At 38.7% G+C, this 26578-nt stretch overlaps 1 protein-coding gene across 7 annotated transcripts in view; it reads left to right on the top strand.

The window, feature by feature from the left end:
- Nucleotides 1–26578, top strand: part of IDE (insulin degrading enzyme) — a 108763-nt gene that overhangs the window by 29990 nt on the left and 52195 nt on the right. For 6 of the 7 annotated variants that reach the window (XM_060405006.1, XM_027960520.2, XM_015103327.3 and 3 more), the window contains exons 2-4: nucleotides 14694–14878; nucleotides 16701–16908; nucleotides 19984–20153. In XM_060405006.1, the coding sequence (XP_060260989.1) occupies nucleotides 14719–14878; nucleotides 16701–16908; nucleotides 19984–20153 (538 nt within the window). In that variant the 5' untranslated portion in view covers nucleotides 14694–14718. Of the gene's footprint in view, nucleotides 1–8327; nucleotides 8810–14693; nucleotides 14879–16700; nucleotides 16909–19983; nucleotides 20154–26578 lie in introns of those variants that run through there. The other variant, XM_060405007.1, reaches the window with a different exon arrangement.

Genomic DNA, 26578 nt, shown 5'->3' with positions numbered 1-26578 from the left:
TCTTGAGAAATCTGTATGCAGGTCAGGAAGCAGCAGTTAGAACTGGACATGGAACAACAGACTTGTTCCAAATAGGAAAAGGACTACGTCAAGGCTGTATATTGTCACCCTGCTTACTCAACTTCTACGCAGAGTACATCATGAGAAACGCTGGGCTGGAAGAAACACAAGCAGAAATATATTGAGAAATATCAATAACCTCAGATATGCAGATGACACCACTCTTATGGCAGAAAGTGAAGAGGAACTAAAAAACCTCTTGATGAAAGTGAAAGAGGAGAGTGAAAAAGTTGGCTTAAAGCTCAACATTTAGAAAATGAAGATCATGGCATCCGGTCCCATCACTTCAATGGAAATAGATGGGGAAACAGTGTCAGACTTTATTTTTTGGGGCTCCAAAATCACTGCAGATGGTGATTGCAGCCATGAAATTAAAAGACGCTTACTCCTTGGAAGAAAAGTTATGACCAACCTAGACAGCATATTCAAAAGCAGAGATATTACTTTGCCGACTAAGGTCCGTCTAGTCAAGGTTATGGTTTTTCCTGTGGTCATGTATGGATGTGAGAGTTGGACTGTGAAGAAGGCTGAATGCCAAAGAATTGATGCTTTTGAACTGTGGTGTTGGAGAAGACTCTTGAGAGTCCCTTGGACTACAAGGAGATCCAACCAGTCCATTCTGAAGGAGATCAGCCCTGGGATTTCTTTGGAAGGACTGATGCTAAAGCTGAAACTCCAGTACTTTGGCCACCTCATGCGAAGAGCTGACTCATTGGAAAAGACTTTGATGGTGGGAAGGATTGGAGGCAGGAGGAGAAGGGGACGACAGAGGATGAGATGGTTGGATGGCATCATGGACTCTATGGACGTGAATCTGAGTGAACTGTGGGAGTTGGTGATGGACAGGGAGGCCAGGCGTGCTGCGATTCATGGGGTCGCAAAGAGTCAGACACGACTGAGCAACTGAACTGAACTGAAAGCTCAACATTCAGAAAACTAGATCATGGCATCTGGTCCCATCACTTCATAGCAAATAGATGGGGAAACAATGGGAACAGTGGGAGACTTTATTTTTGGGGGCTCCAAAATCACTACAGATGATGACTGCAGCCGTGAAATTAAAAGACGCTTACTCCTTGGAAGAAAAGCTATGACCAACCTAAACAGCATATGAAAAAGCAGAGACATTACTTTGCCAACCAAGGTCTGTCTAGTCAAGGCTGTGGTTTTTCCAGTAGTCATGTATGGATGTGAGAGTTGGACTACGAAGAAAATTGAGTGCCGAAGAATTGATGCTTTTGAACTGTGGTGTTGGAGAAGACTCTTGAGAGTCCCTTGGACTGCAAGGAGATCCAACCCGTCCATCCTATAGGAAATTAGTCCTGAATATTCATTGGAAGGACTGATGTTGAAGCTGAAACTCTAGTACTTTGGTCACCTGTTGTGAAGAACTGACTCATTGAAAAAGACCCTGATGCTGAGAAAGATTGAAGGTGGGAGGAGAAAGGGATGATAGAGGATGAGATGGTTGGATGGCATCACTGACTCGATGGACATAAGTTTAAGCAAGCTCCGGGAGTTGGTGATGGACAGGGAATCCTGGCGTGCTGCAGTCCATGGGGTTGCAAAGAGTCAGACAGAACTGAGTGACTGAACTGAACTGATTTACTTGTACACTGGATTGCTCACTCAAGGACAGGGTTTCTACAGACTTCTCTCTTTCTCCTTCATAATCAGTTTTCCCCCCCCTCTTCATTTAAGCCCTTTCTGATTTAGACCTTTAAAAATAAACATGTGAGAGTTTAATGCATAGAGTTTTTTGTGTTTTGATGAGGTTGTCTCCTGGTTTTAAGTGGATTAAATTGGTTGCAGTTACACATTGTTTTTGGATGATCAAGTCAGAACTATAAACTCGGGTCTTTCATCCTTAGCACTATTGACATTTGGGGCGGGATAATCTGGGCATGAGCATTATCCTGTACATTGTAGAATGCTTAGCAGCATCCCTGGCCTCTGTTCACTAGTTGCCAGTTGCACCCGTCCATTGTGACAGTTCAGTTATGACACATTGCTGAATGTCTCCTTGGTGAGCAAGTGGTTCCGTTGAGAACCACTGATTATAAACAGTGGCTCGCCTATAGTGATTATAAAGGGATAATTATTTACCTGTTCTTCTGGTGGTCTTATAAAGTGACATCCTCTTACCGGGCTGTCAGGGAGATGACAATATACAACTGGAATTTGCATGAATATCTGTTAAGAATGTAAATAATTACATGGTGGTCTGTTTGCTTCTTACCGCCCTAGGAACACAATAATGGTGATTATAAGGTTACCATTTTGGGTGTCTACTATGTACCAGACACTGCCTGAGAGTAGTTTGTTTTTATCTGTTGTACAGAAGAAAAGCTCTAAGGGGTGTCCAAGGCTGATGCAGCTTTAGGGGCCTCTGTCAAGTTAGTGCACCCACATGAACGTTTCACATGACTCTTGACTGGCAGTACCAGATGAGGCCCCAAAGCCCTGTTTGACCAAGAGTTCAGTCGGATCCAGGATCTGAGCAGCAAAGAGGTTATTTGGTAAAGGTGAGGGTATTACTGAACACTGTCTGGAAGTGATCACTGAGTCAGTATTAAGCATAGAGAATCATACAGGGGCAGAGGCCAGGAGAAGCTTTCTGAACCAGCATTATCTGAAGAAGGCAGGGCTGTCTTTCTGTCAGATTCAGGGTGTACATCTTGGAGCTGAGTCCCCATGAGATACACCACTCTGTGTAGAATGTGAGTGTTTGTAGTTTGCTTTCCTCGGAGGGCTGTCTTGAGAGAATTAGTTAGTTACAGATTATAACTCTTCCTAGACTGATCTGAATTAATCTTTAGAGAACATGTAGGGATCTCTGAGCTGTCCTTGCTTTTCTGAGATCATGAAGGAGGAGAATCCATATGTAAAATTAATTCTGAGTTTGAAGAAATGTTTGCTTTATACAGTATCCTTTTCTGTTTGTTTTAAATTAAAGAACCCATCTACTTGAAATCCAGCATTCATAGTTGTCGTTCAGTATAAATGTTGAAAATTATTGATAAGAGAATTTATTTATTCAAAGTGTAATCATTTTGCTTTTATTTGGATTGCACTTATTGCTTGTCACTATTCATTATTGGGAGTGTCAAATTTTATTTTTAAATCTTCTCTGGGGTCTAAAGTAACTACCAAAAGCTAGCTTTCAAAGCAGACATAGTGAGTAAGAATTTGTGAAAAAATTTAGTATATTTTATTGTTGACTCTGTTAACTGATGTTGTGCTTTACCTGGATCTCCTAGTTGTGGCCTAGATGACATCAGCAGAAATAATTGTCTCAGGACACACCTGAGAAGGTTTAGGTAATTATGTTAATTGAACTATTATTTCTTATGAGCCTTCTCAGTTTAGCACCTGTTCGGTATGGATAGCTACTTCTCAGTCTCAAGTGGTAGTATTTCCAGGATGACTTTTGGTGATCCTTTCCAGCCTTGAGTGATTCATGTATCTCCCTTCTCTTTTATTTTACTGTTTTATGATATTTTAAAAAACTCTATTTTAGCTTTTAATTGAAATATATCATACGTGTTCAGCTTGGTGAATTCTAACAAACTGAATATACCTGTATAACCAACATGAGCAGCATCTCTGAAGCCCCGCTCACTTTTTCTTCTATTCACTACCCCTTACCCTCAAGGGCAGCCACCGTCCTGACATAAAGGCATAGCTTGATTTTACTTCTTGCACTTTAAGTGGGAGAAAAAAGTATTTACTCTGTAGCATCTAACTTAGTTCACTCAGCCTTGCATTGTGTGCTGGTTGCTCAGGTGTTTCTGACTCTTTACAACCCCGTGGACTGTATGGAACCTGCCAGGCTCCTCTGTCCGTGGGATTTTCCAGGCAAGAATACCGGAGTAGGTTAGCATTTGCTTCTCCAGAGGGTATTCCCAACCCAGGAATAGAGTCCATGTCTCCTGTGTCTCCTGCCTTGGCAGGTGGATTCTTTACCGCTCTGCCATCAGGGAAGCCCAACCTTACATTAGTGAGATTCGCTGTTATTTTTTTTGTTCTTCATTCTAGATTGTTCGTTTTCGTTGTTGTATGCTGTTGTGTGAACATACCGCAGTTTATCTGTTCATCGCTGATGGACATTTGATCTTTTCTAGTTTCGACTCTTATAGATAGTATTGCCAGGAACATGTAAATGCGTTTCTTTGGGGGCATGTATCGAATACATGAATTGTTAGGTCATATTGTCAGTGTATAGTACACCATTCTTTGAAAATGGTTGTGCCATTTGCATCCCCACTGGTAGTGTATGAGAGTTTGGGTTACCCTCTGACTTCTCTGTCAGCGGTATTTTTTAACTCTTTTCATTTTAGCCATTCTAGTTGGTATGTAGTGTTATTTTAGAAAATTTCCTCTGGCAAAAATCAGCTGCGAATTTGAGGCATCTTGAGGCTTTAATCTGTCAAACCAAGCTCACGCACGTCCCAGAGCGTCAGTTGTTTCTCTTCCCCAAGTAGAGTCCTTCTTGAGTCAAGCATGATCTTTAGACTGTTTCAGAATTAGCAGATACCTCCAGAGAAGAAAGCAAGTGAGGATGCTATGCTTACCTCAGAGGGCCCTCCCCTCTGGAACTGCAGTTTAGCCAGTCCTCACTGTTTCCACAACTCTCCAGCGTCTTTGGAAACATGATTTTGTAGTTTTTGTGGCTTTTTCTAGTTACTGAAGCTGAATCAGTTTGCCGTGACCTATATTATATCCTGCCCAGAAATGGAAATTGTCAGTAGGTTCTTGGGATTTTCTGTGTGGTCAACCAGGTCGCCTGTAATGTTAGTGTTTTTGCCCCTTCCTTTCTCATCCTTTTTTCCCCACCTTGCATTATCAGACTGGTCATAATTACCGGTACAGTGTTTAATAGATGAGATGATAGTGGCATCTTATTGTAGGGATGGAAAATGAATACATTATTTCACCATTGAGTATGATAATTGCTGTAGTTTTTGTTGATTTTTTTTTAGAGGAAGGGATTATCTTCTATTTCTAGTTTGCTGACGTTTTAAAAAAAAAATACATGAATGGCTATTGAATACTTTTTCTGCCTATACCAAGATGATTACATGATTTTCTCCTTTTTTCTCCCTATTCCCATGGCTGAATGTATGCTTCTGAAAAATAAGTTACCCATAACCTTACCACATCTACTGTAATATTATTTTCATATTCCCTTTCATCCATGAGACAGTTCTGTACAGAGAGACAGCTCTCTTTAAACCTGCTGTACATTTAAGCCTACCATACATCTTCCATTTTATTTTTCATTAGCAAAGTAAATAACATGGTTCTCAGCCCAGAGACCACTTTGACAGATTGGAAACATTCTTTCTGGCTCCCACCACTACCTATCTCTGTTTTGTACAGGGAGGAATGAGTGAAAAACTGAAAATTTTCCTTAAAGCATTATTTTGATCTGTTTTAATTTTTATTTCCTTGTTTTTATTATTTGGATTTTAAGGGAGGAGAATGGGGTCAGGGAGGGGCTGAGTGGGTGGTAACTGGGAGCTGGGGAAGAAAACTCCTTAGGATTTCCTTAAGCATCACCTTCTGCTCCTCCCCTTCCCATGCTTCCAGCTTTGCCACAAATCAATTGTGTGAATCCCCTTGGGCAAGTCACTTAATCACTGAGCTTTTGTTTCCTCATCTGGGATCGAAGAGAAAGGCGATGGACAGCTGCTGTGACCTGCCACTTAGGGAGAATCGAAAGATTCAGTGAGCAGTTTATAAAGCATAGAACTTCCAAAATGCAAGTAGTTGTTAGGATTAGTTTTGTACAGTGGCATCTATCTCACATTTTCTAACAACGTGAAAGTTACCTGTTGAAAGAAGGATACTTGTAACACCGTTGGTCTGCCAACTACAACTGTAAGAAACCTGTAGTTCACTGTGGCAAGAGGTATAAAATGGAGGTTTTGTTCATTTGCTTAAACCTTCATAAACTCTCTATTAATTGTTCATAGCCAAGCTTGTCACTACTGGAATGAACAACCATTGATATGTATGTACCAAAACTTGCTCCTTGTAAGGAGAGGTATGACAAACCTAAACACCATGTATTAAAAAGCAGAGACATCACTTTGCTGACAAAGGTCCATATAGTCGTTTTCTAGTAGTCATGTACAGATGTAAGAGTTGGACCATACAGAAGGCTGAGCGCTGAAGAATTGATGCTTTCAAATTGTGGTGCTGGAGAAGACTCTTGAGAGTCCCTTGGACTGCAAGGAGATCAAACCAGTCAATCCTAAAGGAAATCAACCCTGAATGTTCACTGGAAGGACTGATGCTCATGCTGAATGAAGCTCCAGTACTTTGGCCACCTGATGCAAAGAGCTGACTCACTGGAAAAGACCGTGATGCTGGGAAAGATTGAAGGCGGGAGGAGAAGGGGATGACAGAGGATGAGATGGTTGGGTGGCACCACCAACTGGATGGACATGAGTTTGAGTAAGCACTGGAAGCTGGTGATGGACAAGGAAGCCTGGAGTGCTGCAGTTCATGGGGTCGCAAAGAGTCAGACCCGACCGAGCAACTGAACTGAACAAAACTGAAGATTCATTGACAGGATTTTAGTTTATACCCAGGTTTATGATCTCTCTGATGCATGAAGTGAAATACACTGGTCCTGTAACTGAAGAGCCATGGATGGTTCCCTGAGACGTTTTTTAGATCAAGTAACATGAATAGTGTTGGGAGGGTTATGTGGTCTTATAGTGAGACATCAAAAACTCATACCACTACTGGCTTGAAATTCTGTCCTACTAACCTCTGCCTTGAATGGGCAAGAAAGGGCGTTTGTGGGATGGTTCTGATTCCAGACATTTTCTCTCTGGGCACCTCCTCCGCATTCAGGAGAGCCAAAGGTAAGCTTCATTTCCGCCTATGGTTTTGGGAGTGGGTGGATGGATTCCACAGAAGGGAGGTTTTGACTTATAATCTATTAGCCCAATCATTTACCTGTTCAGGTTTATAGGTCATCCATTTAGAAGTTAGAAATGGATCAGGTCTAATTTTAAATATGTCTGGGTCTATGGGACTGGCTAGGGAGCAAACAGCAAAGTGAAATTTCTCAATCTTCTATTAAATTGGCTGTGAAACACATAGAGATATGAGAGAAAAGACTTTAAAGGGTCATCTGAATAAAAGATTATTTGCATAAAAGTTTTTCTTTTGGTATAGGGATTTTTAATTGATCTATTATATTTGGGAATTTATTTTTTGCAATTTATTCATGCAATTTAGGACTAAGTAATAGTCCATGATCTTGCAATGGAAGTCCTGGTTATAGTTCTGTTAACATCAACAGTTGTTGAATGCTTCACATTTTTCCTTCAGCACCATTCTTTTGCTCAAGTATTCTGTTCCTCTTATTTGGCATGCTTCTACTCACCTGCTCTCTTTCCTGTCTTCCATCCTAGAAAGGGTTAGATGCCCCTCTTATTATTCCCATAAGTGCCCGGGGATAACTTAGTCCACACTAAAAAAATAATGACTTGTTTTCATCTTTATCATAAGTCGGGTTCCTTTAGAGCAAGGGCTCTGGTATCATCTTTATAGCCAGCATACATGGTGTGATGTCTGGACCTTAACTGTTTGGACATCAGGACACTGAGGTGGGAGAGGACTGGGAGTTAAGAGCCAAGTCCTAATTGTAACTTTTTGCCCTATGATCTTGGACAAGTGATCTTCAATTTCCTTACAAGTAGCTCACCTTGTTATCTTGTTAAAATGCACATTCTGGCTCAGTAGGTCTCTGGTGGTTTTCAAAATTTTGCATTTTAACAAGCGCCCAAGAAGAGCTCGTGCTGCCAGTTCAAGAACTACAGAAAACTAGACACCACCTAATGGCTTTTCCAGCTTTTACCATCTGTAGTTTTAGTCATTGTTTTAAATTCTGAACAGAATTGCTGGATATGCTGTAATTATTAAACATCTGTCCATCTCCAGTTTATCAGAATGCAAAACACTGACAATTCTGTGCCTTATGAAGTTGTAAGACAATGTCTCTAAAATTGAAGGTAATTTTACTACTCCCAAGATTTTGACTTTGACAGGTTAAAAATATCAAATAGATGTCTGGACAAGCATTTGAGTTAGCACTAGCTTGTCATCTAAATGTCGATACTTGCTTGTTTGCTCTTTGTTTGATGCATATTGGAGAACATTTGCAATAAACAGATGCTAATGAGGGAGCTGAAATGGGTAGACATGTGATCTCCTGAGTATAAATACAGAGACAGGCAAGCTGTTGAGGAATTCATCATCAGAGGAGGAGTTCCTGATCATCTCCTTTAGTTCTCCAGAAGGTGAGAATCAAATTATTATAAGACATATTGATAGAAATGCTATAGGTAGAAGGCAGATTGTGTCGATTGAATATGGATTGCTGGGGATGGGGCGTTTGAAAACATTCCTTACTGTTTCTTTTGAGTGTAACTTCCTCAATAAGCCAGATATTTGACTTGGGAGCATTGCCAGCTTAGGAATTTATAGCTCTGTTGATCTCATGTATGGATGTTGAAAAGTAGTTGGATTAATTTTTATTTTTGATTTACAGAAAAAATCCACCTCTTCCACACCAGGAGTATTAAACAGGCATAGTTTCAGTGTTCAAAGGAGTTATATATGTGCCTGTGATGGACTCTGATCACTTTTTCCACCTCTAACAAAATGAAAACCTGGACAAGAGAAATTAAACCCTGAGAAAAGTACAGAATGTAGCATATAGTTGAGTGTGGGTATCTTAATTATGATGAAATTTTTACCTCCTACAGAATAAGACAATTTTTCCTACCACAGTGATCTGTATTTCATTTCCTAACCGTGGTTGCAGATTGAACAGAAGTTTTAGAGCTTATTTATCATCCTCATCATTGCATTTTGATCATTTGTGACCCTTGGTTCCCCTAAACCTAACTAGCTGGGACAAGCGCAGGAGAGGGATTTGGGCATAAGCCGTGGCAGTGAAACCAAAATGAAGAGCCTTTGGTTTTTGCTCCTGGAATTCCAGCCATGGAGCTTTATAGGAAGGAGCATGTGGAGCATTTTTTACTGTTGCCTTTTAATGCTGTCCTTTTGGCTGGGGGTCTTAATGGAGGTTGCCTCATGGCTTATTTAATCTTAATGTTGCTGCTAGGTTGGAACTCATTTTTGAGGTTGTAATGTATGTTGAACCCAAATTGAAGTTTCTGAAGCCAGCTGTGAACCAGAGGTATTTGCTGCAGTCCAAACAGATTGTCTTTTGGGAAACACCTTAACCAGGATTATTATTGTTGTGACCCTCTTTGGAGGCTTTAGATAGAACATATTTTTTTTACCCTGAGAATTTTTTTTAACAACACAACACCATTTTTAAAGACTTTACATTTAGACATTTTAATTTGTCTTTGATATTGAACTTAAGTAGCTTATGACTAATGAAATAGAAAGGAGTTATTTAATATTATATAATATATGTAATATATAATATGTTACTATTATATAATATATGTGATATATATATCATATATATAATAGTAACATATTATATATTACATATATAATATGCCTTTTCACTTCCAAATGGCTTTTGAATTTTTCATGGTGGGCTTATGACTCCAAAATGTTCACATTATATTTTCTGTTTTGTTTTTAAAGAAACTACTTTGTACTGTAAAATACGGCAAGATTATTAGTACGATAAAGTACTTTAAAAAAATCAGTATTATATATTTTTTAATTAATTTATTTATTTTACTTTACAATATTGTATTGGTTTTGCCATACATTGACTTGAATCTGCTATGAGTGTACATGTGTTCCCCATCCTGAACCCCCTTCCCACCTCCCTTCCCATTCCATCCCTGCAGCCCTGAGCACCCTGTATCATGCATCAAACCTGGACTGGTGATTCGTTTCACATATGATAATATACATGTTTCAGTGCCATTCTCCCATATCATCCTGCCCTCACCCTCTCACACAGAGTCCAGAAGGCTGTTCAATACATCTGTGTCTCTTTTGCTGTCTTGCATACAGGGTTATTGTTCCCTTCTTTCTAAATTCCATATATATGCATTAGTATACTGTATTGGTGTTTTTCTTTCTGGCTTACTTTATTCTGTATAATAGGCTCCAGTTTCATCCACCTCATTAGAATTGATTCAAATGTATTGTTTTTAATGGCTGAGTATTAATAAGTATTATATTTTTATATATAAAGTGAAAGAGGAGAGTGAAAAAGTTGGCTTAAAACTCCACATTCAGAAAACTAAAATCATGGCATCCAGTCCCATCACTTCATGGCAAGTAGATGGGGAAACAGTGACAGACTTTATTTTGGGGGGCCTCCAAAATCACTGCAGATGCTGACTGCAGCTATGAAATTAAAAGACGCTTTCTCCTTGGAACAAAAGCTATGACCAACCTAGACAACATGTGCAAAAGCAGAGACATTACTTTGCCAACAAAGGTTCATCTAGTCAAAGCTATGGTTTTTCCGGTAGTCATGTATGGATGTGAGAGTTGGAATGTGAAGAAAGCTGAGCGCCAAAGAATTGATGCTTTTGAACTGTGGTGTTGGAGAAGACTCTTGAGAGTCCTTTGGACTCCAAGGAGGTCCAACCTGTCGATCCTAAAGGAAATCAGTCCTAAATATTCATTGGAAAGACTGATGCTGAAGCTGAAACTCCAATACTTTGGCCACCTCATGCGAAGAACTGACTCATTGGAAAAGACCCTGATGCTGGGAAAGATTTAAGGTGGGAGGAGAAGGGGACGACAGAGGATGAGATGGTGGATGGCATCACCACACGATGGACATGAGTTTGAGTAGGCTCTGGGAATTGGTGGTGGACAGGAAAGCCTGGCGTGCTGGAATCCATGGGGTTGCAAAGCGTCAGACATGACTGAGTGGCTGAACTGAACTGAGCTGATGATGTATAGTACTGAGCTCCAGAATTCCAAACAAAGGATCTAGGGGACTTTTAAATTTCTTTGTATTGGAGTATAGCTGATTTGCAGTGTTGTGTTAGTTTCAGGTATACAGCAGTGATTCAGTTATACATATATCTATTCTTTTCCAGATCCTTTTCCCATATAGGTTGTTACAAAGCTCTAAGTATAGTTCCCTGCACTATACCATAGGTTAGGGGACATTGTTAATAAGAGTGAACCTCTTTGGTTTATCAGTTGTTACCCAGAAGACTAGTTACTGATGATTTCATAGAGAAAGATATTCCGATAAAAGCAAACTGGATTTTCCCTTCCTTAATCTCCAGAGATTTCTAACGCAAAAAAAAGAAAAGAAATTTTATCCAAAATTAGTTGCATGCCTGCTTATGTCCCCTTTGCTTTACCTTTATTATTTTTTTTAGAAATTTTATTTTTTTAATTTAGTTTTGGCTGTGCTGGGTCATGTTGTGGCTCACAGGTTCTTTGGTGCCATGAGCAGGATTTCTCTAGTTGCGGAGAGCGGGGGCGACCCTCTAGCCGGGGTTCCCTTGTTGTGGAGCACAGTCTCTAGAGCATGGGCTCAGTAGTTGTGGCACACAGGCTTAGCTGCCCCAAGGCATGTGGGATCTTCTTGGACCAGGGATCGAACCAAAGTCCCTTACATTAGCAGGTGAATTCTTAACCACTGGACAAACAGGGAAGTCCTGATTTACCTTTAAATCTGGATGTCTTGTCAGTCAAGGGGCAGTTAGATCCATTTCTTTTGTGTTCCAGGTGAAAAGCAAATGTGTTAGCACAGGATCATTTTTTTCCTCTGTAGTTTTGGAAAATTTTTTTGCTTCCCCTGATTTGTATTTTGACCTGCTCAATTTTGGTCTCTTATGCAGTCCCCAGCATAGACAAAAATAGTGTTTATTCTTAGTCTCAAAAACATACATATTGCAAATTTGGAAAACCCCTTCACTGCACTCATACGAACTTATGGGTGTGATGAAGGGATGGGTCCCTTCCCATCACTAACTCCAGCCTTCCTCTAGAAGAAAGGAGAGGACTAGCAGTGAAAGGGAAGTTCTTTGTAAGAGAAGTGACCTAACATGTCTGTTACGATCGTTGAACTGTTCCTACTGTGGCATGCAACTCTTCACCAGATTACAAAAATTTCTTGGGGTCCTTCCAGCTTTTCGTTTGTTTGTTTTTGTGTGTTTACTTTTGCTGCCTTCATAAGACAACCCAGGTCTCTTCTTTTTATTGGGCCTTCAGAGGATTTTTCCCTCAGTGATGTTGCTCCCTAGGTTCTGAGCAAGTGAATATCAGACCCGTGAGGTCCAGATCTCCCCTGTCTCTGAATATCATAAGTCTGAGCAGTGTTTTGGTTGACCCAATAATAATACTTTCTCAATTTATCACCTCACTTATTCTCGTAGATACCCCTGAAGTATGTTGGAAAGCAGTTATCAGTATTTTAAAACTCTTCTAGGTCAGCACAGTTATCAACTTATGGCCCAGTCCGGTCACAAATCCCTATTGATGTGTTCTAGATACAAATATGGCTCCACAAAAGCAATACTTTTATCATTTATCTGAAAGAATGATGGTTAAGACAGAGGAGAGGAATGATTATACTCTATAGATAGGCTATAAAAAGTCTCCTCTAGAGTCTGGATTAAGTGGCAGAGTAGGAAGGTCTTGAGCGCACCTCCTCCCATGGACACACCAGAGCTGCAGCTGTGTGTGGAACAGCTGTCTTTGAGAATGACCTGAGGACTAGCAAGACAGATTTTCAGGTTTGTTATATGCTACAACTGAACCAAACTGAACCCCATGGTAGCCACAAACAAAAACGTATAGTATAACAGATACACAAAAAATAAAGGAATACAAACATAACCCTAAAGAAAGTCATCAAATCACAAGGGAAAGGAATATGAGAGTAAGAAAGGCACAGAGAAGAATTGCAAAAACAACCAGAAAACAGTTAACAAAATGGCAATAAGTATGTTGCTAAAAATAATTACTTTAAATGTAAATGAACTAAATGCTCTAATCAGAAGACATAGGATGGCCAAGTGGATATAAAAAAAGACCCCATTTATATGCTTCCTGCAAGAGACTTCAGATTTACACACACAGACTGGAAGTGAAGGGATGGAAAGAGATTTTATGCAAAGAGAAATGTAAGAAAGCTGGATTAGCAAAACTTACAGTAGACAAAACAGGTTTTGAAACAAAGACTGTTACAAAAAACAAAAAAAGACATTACAGTAAGTCCCCTACATATGAACCTTTAGTTAAGTTTCCAACTTTCAAAGATGTGAACGTGCGCTCGCATATACAGTCACGTAAGTTCACAGGTCTGGTTCACACTGTCACGTGCTTGTATCCTCTACAAGTGGTTTTGCTTTTGTGTAATTTACAGTGTGCGTGCTGAGTTGCTTCAGTCGTGTCCAACTCTCTGCAACCCTGTAGACTAGCCCACTGGGCTCCTCTCTATGGGATTCTCCAGGCAAGAATACTGGAGTGGGTTGCCATTCCCTTCTCCAGGGGATCTTCCCGACCCAGGGATAAGTCTCTTAGTCTCCTGCAGTGGCAGGCAAGTACTTTACCACTAGCACCACCTGGGAAGCCCATTGTACAGTACTGTGTAGAGAAAATAAGAACCACTGTTGCTCTAAGTTAAAAAAGCAATTCGAACTTTTTTTTCTGCATTGAAAGCTAGAATTATTCATTTTATATTTGGATCTTAGTGTAACTTTTGGAATGTGAATTTATAACTGAATCTTGAGATGTGAAACCATGAAATAAATACTAATGAATCAATGTAAGTAAGAAGTGCCAGTCATCACAAGACAGGTACACAGAAATGTAAGCAAAAAACAACAAACAAATGTTGGTGAAGATGTGGAAAAAAGGGCATCCTTGGGTGGGCTATAAATTGGAGCAAGCACTACGGAGAGCAGCATGGAAGTTTCTCCAACAATTAAAAGTAGAACTACCATGCAGTCTAGCAAATTCTGGGTATTTATCTAAAGAGTGTGAGAACACCGATTTGGAAAGTATTGGCAGTCCTGTGTTCGTTGTGGCATTATTTGTAGTAACTAAGATATGGAAGTAACTTAAGTGTTTGGCGGATGAATGGCACATGGCAAGGTTTCATTCTTTTCATGGCTGAGTGATATTCCTGTGTGCGTATGTGTGTGTGAGGTGTGTACAGCATGGATGGACCTACAGGGATGTTATGCTAAGTGAAATAAGCCAGAGAAAGACAGATACCATATGGTTTCATTTATACGTGGAATCTAAAACCAAGTGAACAAACAAAACAGACTCATGGATGCAGAGGGAAAATCCTTGGTTTCTAGCGGGAAGAATGGAGAGGAAGTTGGGCAAAATTGGTGAAGGTGATTAAGAGGTATAAATTTCCACTCATAAATAAGTCAGTGGGAATGTACGGAATATAGTCAGTAATATTTGAAGAGCTTGGTCTTGTGGCAGATGGTAACTAGACTTATTGTGTGATCAGTTTGTAATGGATCACTGTTGTGCTCCTGAAACTAGTAGTGTATGTCAGTTGCACTTCGTTGTACACATTTTTTACTCTGATAATATATGGGTTTGCTTGTTACTCCTTGATCATTAAAACAGAAAGACACCACAGTCCAACAATTAATCCATTTTTTTCTTTTCAGTTTCCAAAAAAAGACTTACAGCAAAATGAATAATCCAGCAATCAAGAGAATAGGAAATCATATCATCAAATCTCCTGAAGACAAGCGAGAATACCGCGGACTTGAGCTGGCCAATGGGATCAAAGTACTTCTTGTCAGTGATCCAACAACAGATAAATCATCAGCAGCACTTGATGTACACATAGGTACAATTTAAAATTGTGAATTAAGCTTTGTTCAGCTTCATTGACCTAATGTTTAGTTATTTGGACTCTCCATATTTATGCAGTAGAGACCTAGCAATTGCCAGTTTGATGTATGTTACTGGGTACAGTAGCCCTGTACAGCTGTTGGTAATCTACAGTTGTCTATGTTAAATCACCCTGCCTTTACTAGGCTTCCTTGGTGGCTCACATGGTAAAGAATCCACCTACAACGCGCAAGACCTGGGTTTGATCGCTAGGTTGGGAAGATCCCCTTGGAGGAGGCTTGGCAACCCAGTTCAGTATTCTTGCCTGGAGAATCCCCATGGACAGAAGAGCCTGATGGGCTACAGTCCATGGGGTCACAAAGAGTCGGACTCGACTGAGCGACTAAGCACACACACACACCTTTACTGGGAGTGTCGTATTAGGTTTCCAGTAAAAGTGACTTAGCAGCAAGGAGATTCATTCCCATCCTTTACAGTAACAGTTCTACTGCCTTTACTTTCATGTACACTTGATACCCTAGGAATAGCATATTTCCTAAATTCTTGTGTGCACTTTTCTCCCACATTTAATGCTGCTTTAATCAAGTTACTTCTTATCTATGTGTACATTTGGTTTTTTCCCTCTCTGAAAAACTTTTTTTTAATTCAATGGCATTTTAGAATTGGGGAAATAAAATAATAACCATCCTAAGTTGGACAAATGATGATTGCCATGCACAATTCAGTGTGCCTTGCAAATTGTTATCTAATTTGAAGTTGCTCAACTCTCAAGTATATATTAAAAAAGTGACTGAAACAAAACATTTTGCTCAACATTTCCCAGCTAGTAGGCCTGCTAACTTGTGCTCTTAGCACCACCCTATATTGTCTCCTTCAATAAAATATAAAAGCTAGAATTTTCTAGCTCTTATGAAACAGTGAATTCAGCTCTTTCTCTCAGTGTGATTTGTGAGGACACTACTGTCCAGAAAGGTTAAGTATCTGCTGAAAGTCACCAGGTAACTGATGTCAATCTGATGATGACAGATTTTAATTTCTTGGGCTCCAGAATCACTGTGGATGATGACTGCAGCCATGAAATTTAAAGACACTTGCTTCTTGATAGGAAAGCAGTGACAAACCTAGATAGCATATTAAAAAGCAGAGATATCACTTTGCTGACAAAGGTCCATATAGTCCAGATAGTCAAAGCTTTGGTTTTTCCAGTAGTCGTGTATGGGTATTAGAGTTGGACCATAAAGAAGCCTGAGTGCTGAAGAATTGATGCTTTTGAATCACGGTGCTGGAGAAGACTCTTGAGAGTCCTTTGGACAGCAAGGAGATCAATCCTAAAGGAAATCAACCCTGAATATTCGTTGGAAGGACTGTTGCTGAAGCTCCAATACTTTGGTTACGTGATGCAAAGAGCTAACTCTTTAGAAAAGACCCTGATGCTGGAAAAAATTGAAGGCAAAAGGAGGAGAGGGCAGCAGAGGAGAAGATGGTTAGATAGCATTACCGACGCAATGGACATGAATTTGAACAAACTCCAGGAGATAGTGAAGGGGATAGGGGAGCCTGGCATGTTGCAGTTCATAGGGTCGCAAAGAGTCAGACACAACTGAGCAGCTGAACAACGACAACAAACTGATGTCAAGCGCTAGGGCTAGAATGTAAGTTGTACCATTTAGAGTAGCCGGTACCTAACTTCCTGTGATTATGGTTGGAGTTACCATTGCTAACAGAAGTTCCAAATCACCTGTGATTCATTTGCCCTTGATATCTTTCAACATATAAACAAATGATTTATTATATATATATTTTCCCTTCTCTTTCAGGTTCGTTGTCAGATCCTCCAAATATTGCTGGCTTAAGTCATTTTTGTGAACATATGTTATTTTTGGGAACAAAGAAGTACCCTAAAGAAAATGAATACAGCCAGTTTCTCAGCGAGCATGCAGGAAGTTCAAATGCCTTCACTAGTGGAGAGCATACCAATTACTATTTTGATGTTTCTCATGAACACCTAGAAGGTGCGCTAGACAGGTAATGCTGAAAATACCCTGTGAATTGTCTATCTCACTTTGTTAAATTGTCATGTTAATAACCATACTTACTATTTTTACAAAAACGTCTTCACAGCTTTATAGCTTAACAATATATTTTAACCAGTAGTTTGTTGTTGTTGTTTTTTAACCAGTACTTTTTGACCCCTGGGTTTTATGAACAGAAAATAATGAGTGATGTTATATGTTTACTTTATAGTAGAGGAGAAATAATGGCATGACTTTAAACCAGCTTTCAGGACTACAGAATGTGTTTTTGACTTATAAAATTTTCACCAGCCTTTCCCATTCTAACTGGTATTGCATATGAAGCATATGATGAGGAATAAACTACTCGTGTCATGGATCTCTTTTCAAACATAGTTCTGTTCCAGAATACAAGAACTTAAATATTCTGTTCTCCTTTAGTTCCTCACTCCTCAAGGATATTGAGTAGATACAGAATGTTTTGACCTGCTGTTTCAACCCTGGGGATATTTCGTGAAAGTATTTTCTGGAGCAGCCTCCATTAGGCTAATTAAATTTCTTGGTCAATTTTCTAAGCAGCTAACAGTATCTAATTTTTCATTATATCAGTGATTTGATTCATGGTTTGTTCAAAGTGTAATTTTTCCCTTGGTGAATTTTTATAGTTCTCTGTATTACCAAGAAGGTGTAATTCTGCAGCGTTTTTGATGGACCTATAATGAAGTTTGATTTCACAGTTTTTAATTCTCAGCTTTAATTGCTTATTTAAATTAATAGTCATTTTTTCCCCCCACACCTAATAGTTTGAATTTGTTCTATAGCACAAAGAACATTAACAGGAGAACAAAGGCATGGGTTCAGGATATAGGACTGGGCCAGAGTAGTCTGTTTCTTACTTACTCTAGCGTATGTTTCAGTCTTTAGGCAGCAGCTTTGAGATGTAATCATCTTTTGTATGTATTCCCAGAAGACTTCCATTAATGAGTTCCTTGGGATCATACACCGAATTTAATTTCCTGCTTTACAAATGCCTCAGCAGATGTTCATATAATAGATCTCTGTATGATGGAGGATGTCTGTTACTTGGATCAGAGTGGGAAAAAAAAGCTACTTGTGTAGGGCATCTTTTAAAAGTGCTGATTATACTGTGTCAGAATCATGACACTTTATGTAGCTTTGTCCAGCTATGGTATGTAGCTATTAGGTACTTTTCCCAGCCTGAGTGTATTGAGGTAGGTAAAAGTGATTATATGTCCAGAATTATCTGTTTCCATATATCATTAATTATAGGCTCCAGATAGAGTTTCCCTTTGGGTTGGTATGTGTAAAGTACTTAGCACAGGACTGTATTCACTATGTGCTTAAAATAATACCAAGTAATGGTAACAGCTTCTTTTGATGGCTGCAGTGTGAGGTGCAATTGCTGAGATGTTTATAAACCCAGGAGTCTCTAGGCCCACTGAATAGTAGTCCCATTCAGACAGTCTCTTCTCTCGGCTTTATCTGAATTCTGGATGTTGTTTTTATAAGATGGGGTCTAAATTTAAGAATTACTATATGAAATCATGATTTAAATTGCAACCTGGTGTAGGAGAGTTAATTTATTAACTAAAGGAATCTCAGTTCAGCTTTGGTACTACATTAAGGAACAACCTCAAGAAAAATATAATAGGTTACTTATGTTAAAGTTACATGCCATTTTATTTGTCAAACCAGTGCTTTTAAATTTTAAAAATTCTCTTCATATTTCATAAAAGTCCATAATTATATCTTAGTCAAACTACTGTCATGTTTTTCATACTGTTATTTTTTTCACTAATTATAAAGTTCTTAAGGAAAAATAATCAAATAGAGCCTTTTAAATAGGTCACTTAGTTTGTCCTAAAATGCCTGAGTCTTAGTGAAATTGCACTTAAAACTATATTTAATATTTATTGCCTGAGAACTATCAGCTGTGTTTTCCTTTCTTGGAGAATTAGCCTTGTACAACAGAGATTTTTATAGACATCTCAAATTGCAAATCTTAAATAGATAGATTAGATTGCTGTTATCTTATAAATCTGCCCCACTGTTTTGCAAGTCTGCCCTGACTTTTTATTGTTGTATTTTGATTTATATTAGGAAATATATATTTGGTCTTTGTCCCTTATCCTAGACCATAGCTCCTGAAACTCTTGGAATTTCCTTAGTGTTGAGAGCCATAAAGTTGCATTTTGTTATTTTAATGAAGTGACTTTGGGAAAGTCCCTTGATAATTTGAGGCTAGAGGTTGGTTGCCAGGGGAACCAGCCCTGTATTTAGAAGGTTGGAACTTTCAGTCCACAAGGTGGAGGTTGATTTCAGACATCAGTGCCCAGTGATTTACTCAATTCTGTTGAAGTTTGGAGAGCCTGCAGATTGGTGGACACGTGGAGATGTGGGGAGGGTGGCCTACCTAGAGGGCATGAAAGCGCCATACCCTTCCCACATACTTTGCCTTACGCATCTCTTTCATCTAGCTGTTCCTGAATCATATCCTTTTATAACAAATCCAGTAATCTAGTAAGTAAAATGTTTCTCTGAGTCCTGTAGCTGATCTAGAATATTAATTGCACCCAAGGAGGTGGTTGTGGGAGCCTCTGATCTATGATCTATAGTGCTTGGTCAGAAGCCCAAGTGACAACCTGGACCTGTGGTTGGTGTTTGAAGTTAGGGACAGAGGGGAAGGGGTGAGAGGGAGGGATGAGCCTTGTAGGACCTGTGAGATCTCATGGTATCAATTGAGTTGAATTTTAGGATACCCAGCTGGTGAATTGCTTGGTGATATGGTAACAACAGGTGGGAATCGTCAAAATCAGAGGTTAATCTTTTTATATTTTCACTAATTAGATGACATATCTAGGGTAGAGTTCTCTGAATTTACATATGTCTAATATTTTTTTCTTATATTACTTAGAACTTATGTTCCTTTTTTCTTTGTAGCAATTTTAGTTTCTCTGATTCTGTAGAATTCCTATTTCCTAAGTTTCAAACATTTTTAAAAACATTTTTCTGAGGCCACTCTTAAAATAACAACTTTCAAATTGTTAATTATGTTTCACACCCTTAGATTTGCACAGTTTTTCCTGTGCCCCTTGTTTGATGAGAGCTGCAAAGACAGAGAGGTGAATGCAGTTGATTCAGAACATGAGAAGAATGTGATGAACGATGCCTGGAGACTCTTTCAGCTGGAAAAAGCTACAGGGAATCCCAAACATCCCTTCAGTAAATTTGGAACAGGTTTGTCAGCAGCAGCTTTAATGCATTAGTTCTCCTTAACCTCATTTAAACCATGGCCTTTTTGCCCAGTATTGTATTTTACAGTTTAGGATAGAAGACTGCAGAACTCCTTAGAGTTTGGAGCTGATAAGTGGTTGTTATATCATTGTTCCTCCCTGGTCTTTCTTTCTTTCTTTCTTTTTTAAAAAATAATTGTTTATTTGCTCGCGTCGGGTCTTAGTTGCATCATGCATGAGGATCTTTTGTTGCAGCAAACAGACTCTCTAGTTGTGGTGAGTCAACTCTGAAACACAGAGACTTTGTTGCTCTGTGGCACATGAGGTCTTGGTTCCCTGACCAGGGGTCGAACCTGTGTCCCCTGCATTGCAAGGCAGATTGTTAGCCCCTGGGCCCCTAGGGAAGTCCTGCCCTGGAATTTCTTAAACCATACCCCTACATATATGTTGTTTGGCAGGTCTTTGGGAAAACACCTTTATTTGACCTAAAAAAAGGGTTAAAGCGTAGGTATTTGAGCGTTGTGCAGAAGGTGATAGGCTAAGGAGAAGGAAGAGTAACAAAATATGAAACAAGTTTATTGGATAACAAGGTAAAAAATTAAATTTAGATTTTAGAAATAGTAATCATTCTTTTAACAGATGAGTAACATTTTGGCTAGTAGTTCAAAGAAAAGGATGTCAATAAGAGTTGGGCTCTTGGCATTGGATTTTTTTTTTTTAATTGAGGTGTAGTCAATGTATAATATTATGTAATTTTCAGGTATACAACAGAGGGATTCTGGCATTGGACTTTGAATATAATATATGAAATGATATTCTCGAAATTGTAATAACACTGGCCTAACCAGTTATTTAGCCCTCTAGAGGGTACCTCTGGCCATCCCATACAAATAGGGGTCTAGCTATTTCAAGAGCAGAGCAGTTAAGAGTTGTGAGTAGATATTAACCAGCGTGTCAAGGAGAGGAGATACTAGAGCTCTTTATTCTGAATAAATAGAATGTCCACTTCAAGGCTTATTGAATCCCCTACTCCCATTGCCTCCGCCTGTACTATCTACAGATAGATAAATGCATGGTGTCTGCTCCAGGCCTGACTGTAGAAGACACACAAGGTCTCTGCTGTCAAAGTGCTGCAACATCCTAGTAGATTTGAGATGGGATGACAGGGGGTAGCATAAAATAAATTTGGAGATACCTGATTTTTTATAATTGTACCCTTTTTTCTTTATTCAGTTTTTCATTAAAAAGTGCAGCTAAAATATTTAAATAATACAAAAGTATGTTTTAAAAAAGCAAAAACAAAAAGTTGCCCTTTATCAACTGTTGCCATTCCCACTTTACCAGATGTAATCATTATGAAAGGTTGCTGTGATTTTTAAAACATTGCTTTGGGGATTATAAAATAGCATAAAAAATAGATTGTTTAGTGTACTTAAATTTATGCCTATAAGTTTATTTTGGGGACTTTTGAAAAAGACAGCTTTCTTTCAGTTTGAATACCATCCTACTATATCCAGCGGCAACCAGGGAGCTAGCATAGCAAAATAGGAGTCTATAAAAATTCCAATTAGAAGCAGCGATACTGTATTCTTTAGACTTGTAACACTTGGCACCGTGTATCATTGCTAAGGTGAATATTGTGGTCCTCAAAATGTCTACGTAATGATTAATTTTCTGAAAAGTGGCTTTTATAGAGGACATGAGCATACATGATATATTGAGGGAATATGAATTTAAAAACCAAATTTCAAAATCACTACATCCAATGATTGTTGTCCTTTAAATAGTCCCTTTGGCAGGTTAGGTGCTTCCACCAACAATGCTGCTATTGTCAGAACGTGTTAGAACTCTTTTTGGGGAGTTGCCTCCTTTAAAATGGTCTCACTGGTGATAAATCACAGTCAGCATAATCAGGAAGCAGCCACAGATCTTCCAGAAATAAATCCAGTGAATAAGGTGAGCAGTATTGCCTCTGAGCACAAACACAAAACAGTCTTAAGATATCTTAAGGTATCAGGAGTGATAAGTGAAGAAAAACATTGAATGATCAATTATGTAGAGGTGGAATTTGGGAACATATTTGTTCTCATAACCTGTGACAAGGCTAGGCAGTTAGTCAACAAAGTATGAAGTAATATAAACAGCTGAGAGGTGAGTTAGCCAGACTTGGTACAAAAGTACAGAAAATGTGATGTAAGTAATGCAAACACTAAGTTACCTGTTGATTTCAGAAATATAAATTAATGTTGAGCTTTTTTGGAGTAGAGGTTTTGTCCATTGTTAAGGTCACAGACAAGTTTGAAAATGTGATAAAAGCTTTAATAAATACCCTTACTTAAAGTTATTCTTGCAGAACAAACCTTGTCAGAAATCATACTTAATTTACTTTTATTATTTTTTAGTAACTTCAGATGATTCTATGAATGTGGCCCATTTTGTCCATCTGGGGAATGTGGTTTATTATTTTAATGTTAATAATACTTTAAAGCTAGGTGTTTTTAAATGAGCAAAGATCAAGCATTGTGTGCTTTTAAGAAAACCTTACAATAAAATGCTTGTCCTTAACAGTACTTTTTCATGTACTGAAAAAGTGGTCAGTAGCTTTCAAACTTTTCTTTATACAACCCATAGTACATTTTACTCACGGCACATGTAAGCCACTGGAACAAAAGTTTTACCAAACATTACCTATCTTATATTTTCAGATGTAGTCTGGTACCCTCTGTTATATATATATATATATATATATATATTTATATATATATATATATTTTTTTTTTTTAATTTAGATCTTTCAGTACATTAAATTTATTTCCTCACAATCGAGTGGGTTCCACAGTTTAATTCAAAGTGATAGGCAGTCATTTCAGTAGACTCAAGAAAAGCATTTGTTAAAACACCTTCATGAACAAAGCAACAAAAAAGCACTCATTCATGAACAAAACAACAAAAAACTCTTTGAGTTGATAAAAGCCTATGTCAAACATCATGATTAATTCTGAAGTTTCAAAGAGATTTCTGTTGAAAGACAAAAACAAAGAATACCTTCTAATCACTGTTTTTGTTCAGCTCTGCTATAGGTACTAGTCATTACAGGAAGTCAAGGGAAAAAAGTGATAAGTAAGAGGTTGAAAGGAAGAAAGAGAAAACTTCTTGTTTCCATATGATATGATTACATAAAAAATTCAAGATCTTCAGATCAATCATCAAAAATAAGATAATTCACCACTGTTGTCAAGAGCAGAGAAGCGCTAAAATTGCATTCTTGTATTGTGGGTGCGTGCTCAGTTGCTTCAGTCGTGTCCGACTCTTTTGTGACCCCATGGACTGTAGCCTGCCAGGCTCCTCTGTCCATGGGGATTCTCCAGGCGGGAATACTGGAGTGGGTTACCATGGCCTCCTCCAGATTGAACCTGGGTCTCTTGAGTCTCCTGTATTATTAGCAGGCGAATTCTTTACCACTAGTGCCACCTGGGAAACCCCTTTTCTTGTATCGATACTAATCAATTAGGAAAATACTACAGGAAATATTATTTCCTGTAGTAGTATTTTATATTTCCTGTAGAAATATAAAAATCGCTATAAGGTATTTAGAAATAACACTAACAGAGGAGCAAGAAATATATAATGGATATGAAAGAGTGCCTGAGTAAATGGGAAGATAAACCATGTTCATGGATGGGTAAACTCAATGTTACAAGATACATTTCACCCTGAATTTATCTAAAATCAGTGTAGTGCAATTTGAAAGCCTGAGGTTGTTTTTTTTTTTCTTTTTAATAATCTTATAATCTGATTATAAATTAAAAGAAAGAGTAAAGGGCCAAGAATAACTAAGATAATTTTGAAGAACAACAAAGAAGACACTACTTCTACCAGGTACCAAGACTTCAGTTGTTAGAGTAGTGAAATTGATGCAAAAATACATGAAGATAACAGGAGAACAGATTATGAACCCTGGAAGCATATCCACAAATGTTTGGAAACTTAGACATAAGACAGAGGCACGTGACAGATGAGTAAGGAAAGGGTGGGCCTTTCAATGACTGGTGCAAAGGCAACTACTTATTCATGGAGAGATGAATAAACTTAGATCTCATCTCACACCATGCACAAAAATAAATTCTGGGTTGATTGAACCTAATTATAGAAAAAAACTTTCTATAACCTTTAGAAGAAAATATTTTTTAAGAAATATTAGGCTAGGAAAAGTGTACTCGAGCGTACATATCACAAACCATATTTTTAATGGTAAAGCATATATTTAAATATAAATTTGATTACATTAAAACTTAAAATTTCTGTTCAGTACAGACACAAAAAAGACAAGCACATACACAGTGAAAAGTTTTGCAAAGCAATATAGCAGATAAGAACGTCTGTAAGTAAGTAAGCAAGCAAAAGATAAAAATTTCTATAAGTGAGTAAGTGAAAGATAAAAGCAGTTCACTAGAGAAAGAGAAATAGGCAAAGGCTATTTAGAGTCAGTTCCTTTGTTTGAAAGTCATTTTTGTAGTTATGTGCTAAATCTGTCCCCACACACGTCTTCATTAACTCACTATGTGATCTCTCTAGCCTCAGACTTCGGCCAGGAATCCCACCTCCCAATAGCAGACCCCCTCAGTGATGTAAGGCTTGTACTGTGATGGCGGGCCATGCTGAGGTTGAATCATTGTTCTACCACTGACCAGCCAAGAGTGGGCCAGTTTCTTAACTTCTGTAAGCCTCAGTTTCCTCCCATGTCTGGTTGGTGTAAAGTGGTTAGTCAAAAGTCTGGTCCTAATGGTACTCAGTAAATGAGAGATTCTATAATTACATTATGATAGAGGATCAGTGGCATAGTGGTAATGAATCCTCCTGCCAATGTAGGAGACGCAGGTTCAGTTGCTGGGTCAGGAAGATCCCCTTGGAAGAGGAAATGGCAACCCACTCCAGTCATCTTGCCAAAAAGAATCCCATGGACAGAGGAGCTTGGTGGCCTACAAGTCAATGGGGTCATAAAGAGTCAAACATGACTGAGCGACAGAGCACCCATACACAGCTGTGAAAAATAGCAAAATTTTGAAAAAGTCTTTGCCATGAAGTTGTGAGGGGCAGCCACAACTTGATGCAGTGGGTTTGATGCGGTGATTGTAGGACAGTGTTATTAGAGATGTTCTCCTGTTCCCTCTTTAAGCTGAACCACTGGTTGGTGATGACATTCCCTTTGCTCCTTCATTTGTCACTCACATATACCTTTAGTTATAGTTCCACAGTTGCTGATAAATTTTATGCCTTTTCTCTGCCCTGCTGCCTTAAAAAAATCTTTTTTTCCTCTGCCTCTCCATGGAATGAAAGCAGAAGCAGTTGAATTTTTTAAAGTTGTTTGGAACAGGAAAGGAAAATTTTAGTTCTGATTATTCTTAGTGATCTGTTTCTCTAAACCTAACCCAACAGACCCTGTGGGAGCAAGCGGGTTTAGTCAGAGAAGGAAATAGAAAAAAAATCAGGATGTGGGTGAGGGAAACAAAACAGGCACTCCTTAATGGAATCAAAGACAAAGTGGGAGGGCACCTGGAAATACAGGGTGGGGCTGTATTTAGATACAGGTGATGTTTCTCTTTCTTAATTGTTAGGTGACAATTATGCTTTGTAGCACATACCACAAAGGATTATATGAATCTGAGTACGGTATTATACATATGCTCAGATTCTCTCTTTCTCTGTTGACAAGTAATTTTTTAAAGGTCTTCTATATGTAAAGTGCATTAGAAAATGCAAGGTGTAAATCAACGTCTTTGCACTAAAGATACTTTTAGTTTAGTTGGAGAGGCAAGTCAAACTCAGAATTTCACTGGAGTATAATCTCAGACTTGATTTTCTCTTTTTTCCTTCTTGCCAATTTTTACTGAGTGCTGCACTAAACACTTTGCCTGGATTATTTAACTTAATTCTCACAATCTCCCCAGTAGGTACATGCCCTTATTATTTCTGTCTTATAGATGAGTGAACTAAGACTTCAGAGAAGTGATTAAATTGCTTAGGGTCACTCAGCTTTTGATTGCTAGAACCCGGGCTGGTGCCCTTAACCACTGTACTATTCCTCCTGCTTTATGATTGCCTAGAAATTTAAATTCTCCAGGATCTCAGAGGAGGTGCAGGTTGAATTTTCCTGAAGGGTGGGTAGGATTGTCTTAGGCAGAGGAAGAGTCACTCTTAGAAGAAAAGGAAAAAGAACTATTATTTATTGTCTGAGCATTAAGTGCCACCCGCTGGGCAGGCATTTTTACCTAATATGATTTCACTTAACCTTCACCACAGTACTGAAATTTTCATCATCCCGTTTGACAGATGCCAAGATTAACACTGACAGAATAAGTAGACCAACGTTTCATAGCCTTGTGGGGGACACAGGGAGGAGGGAAAAGAGGGAGGCTGGCAGTAGAAGCG

The sequence above is a fragment of the Ovis aries genome, chromosome 22, assembly GCF_016772045.2.
Source record: "Ovis aries strain OAR_USU_Benz2616 breed Rambouillet chromosome 22, ARS-UI_Ramb_v3.0, whole genome shotgun sequence".
Lineage (NCBI taxonomy): Eukaryota > Metazoa > Chordata > Mammalia > Artiodactyla > Bovidae > Ovis > Ovis aries.
This window is presented reverse-complemented; position numbering and strand designations above follow the sequence as displayed.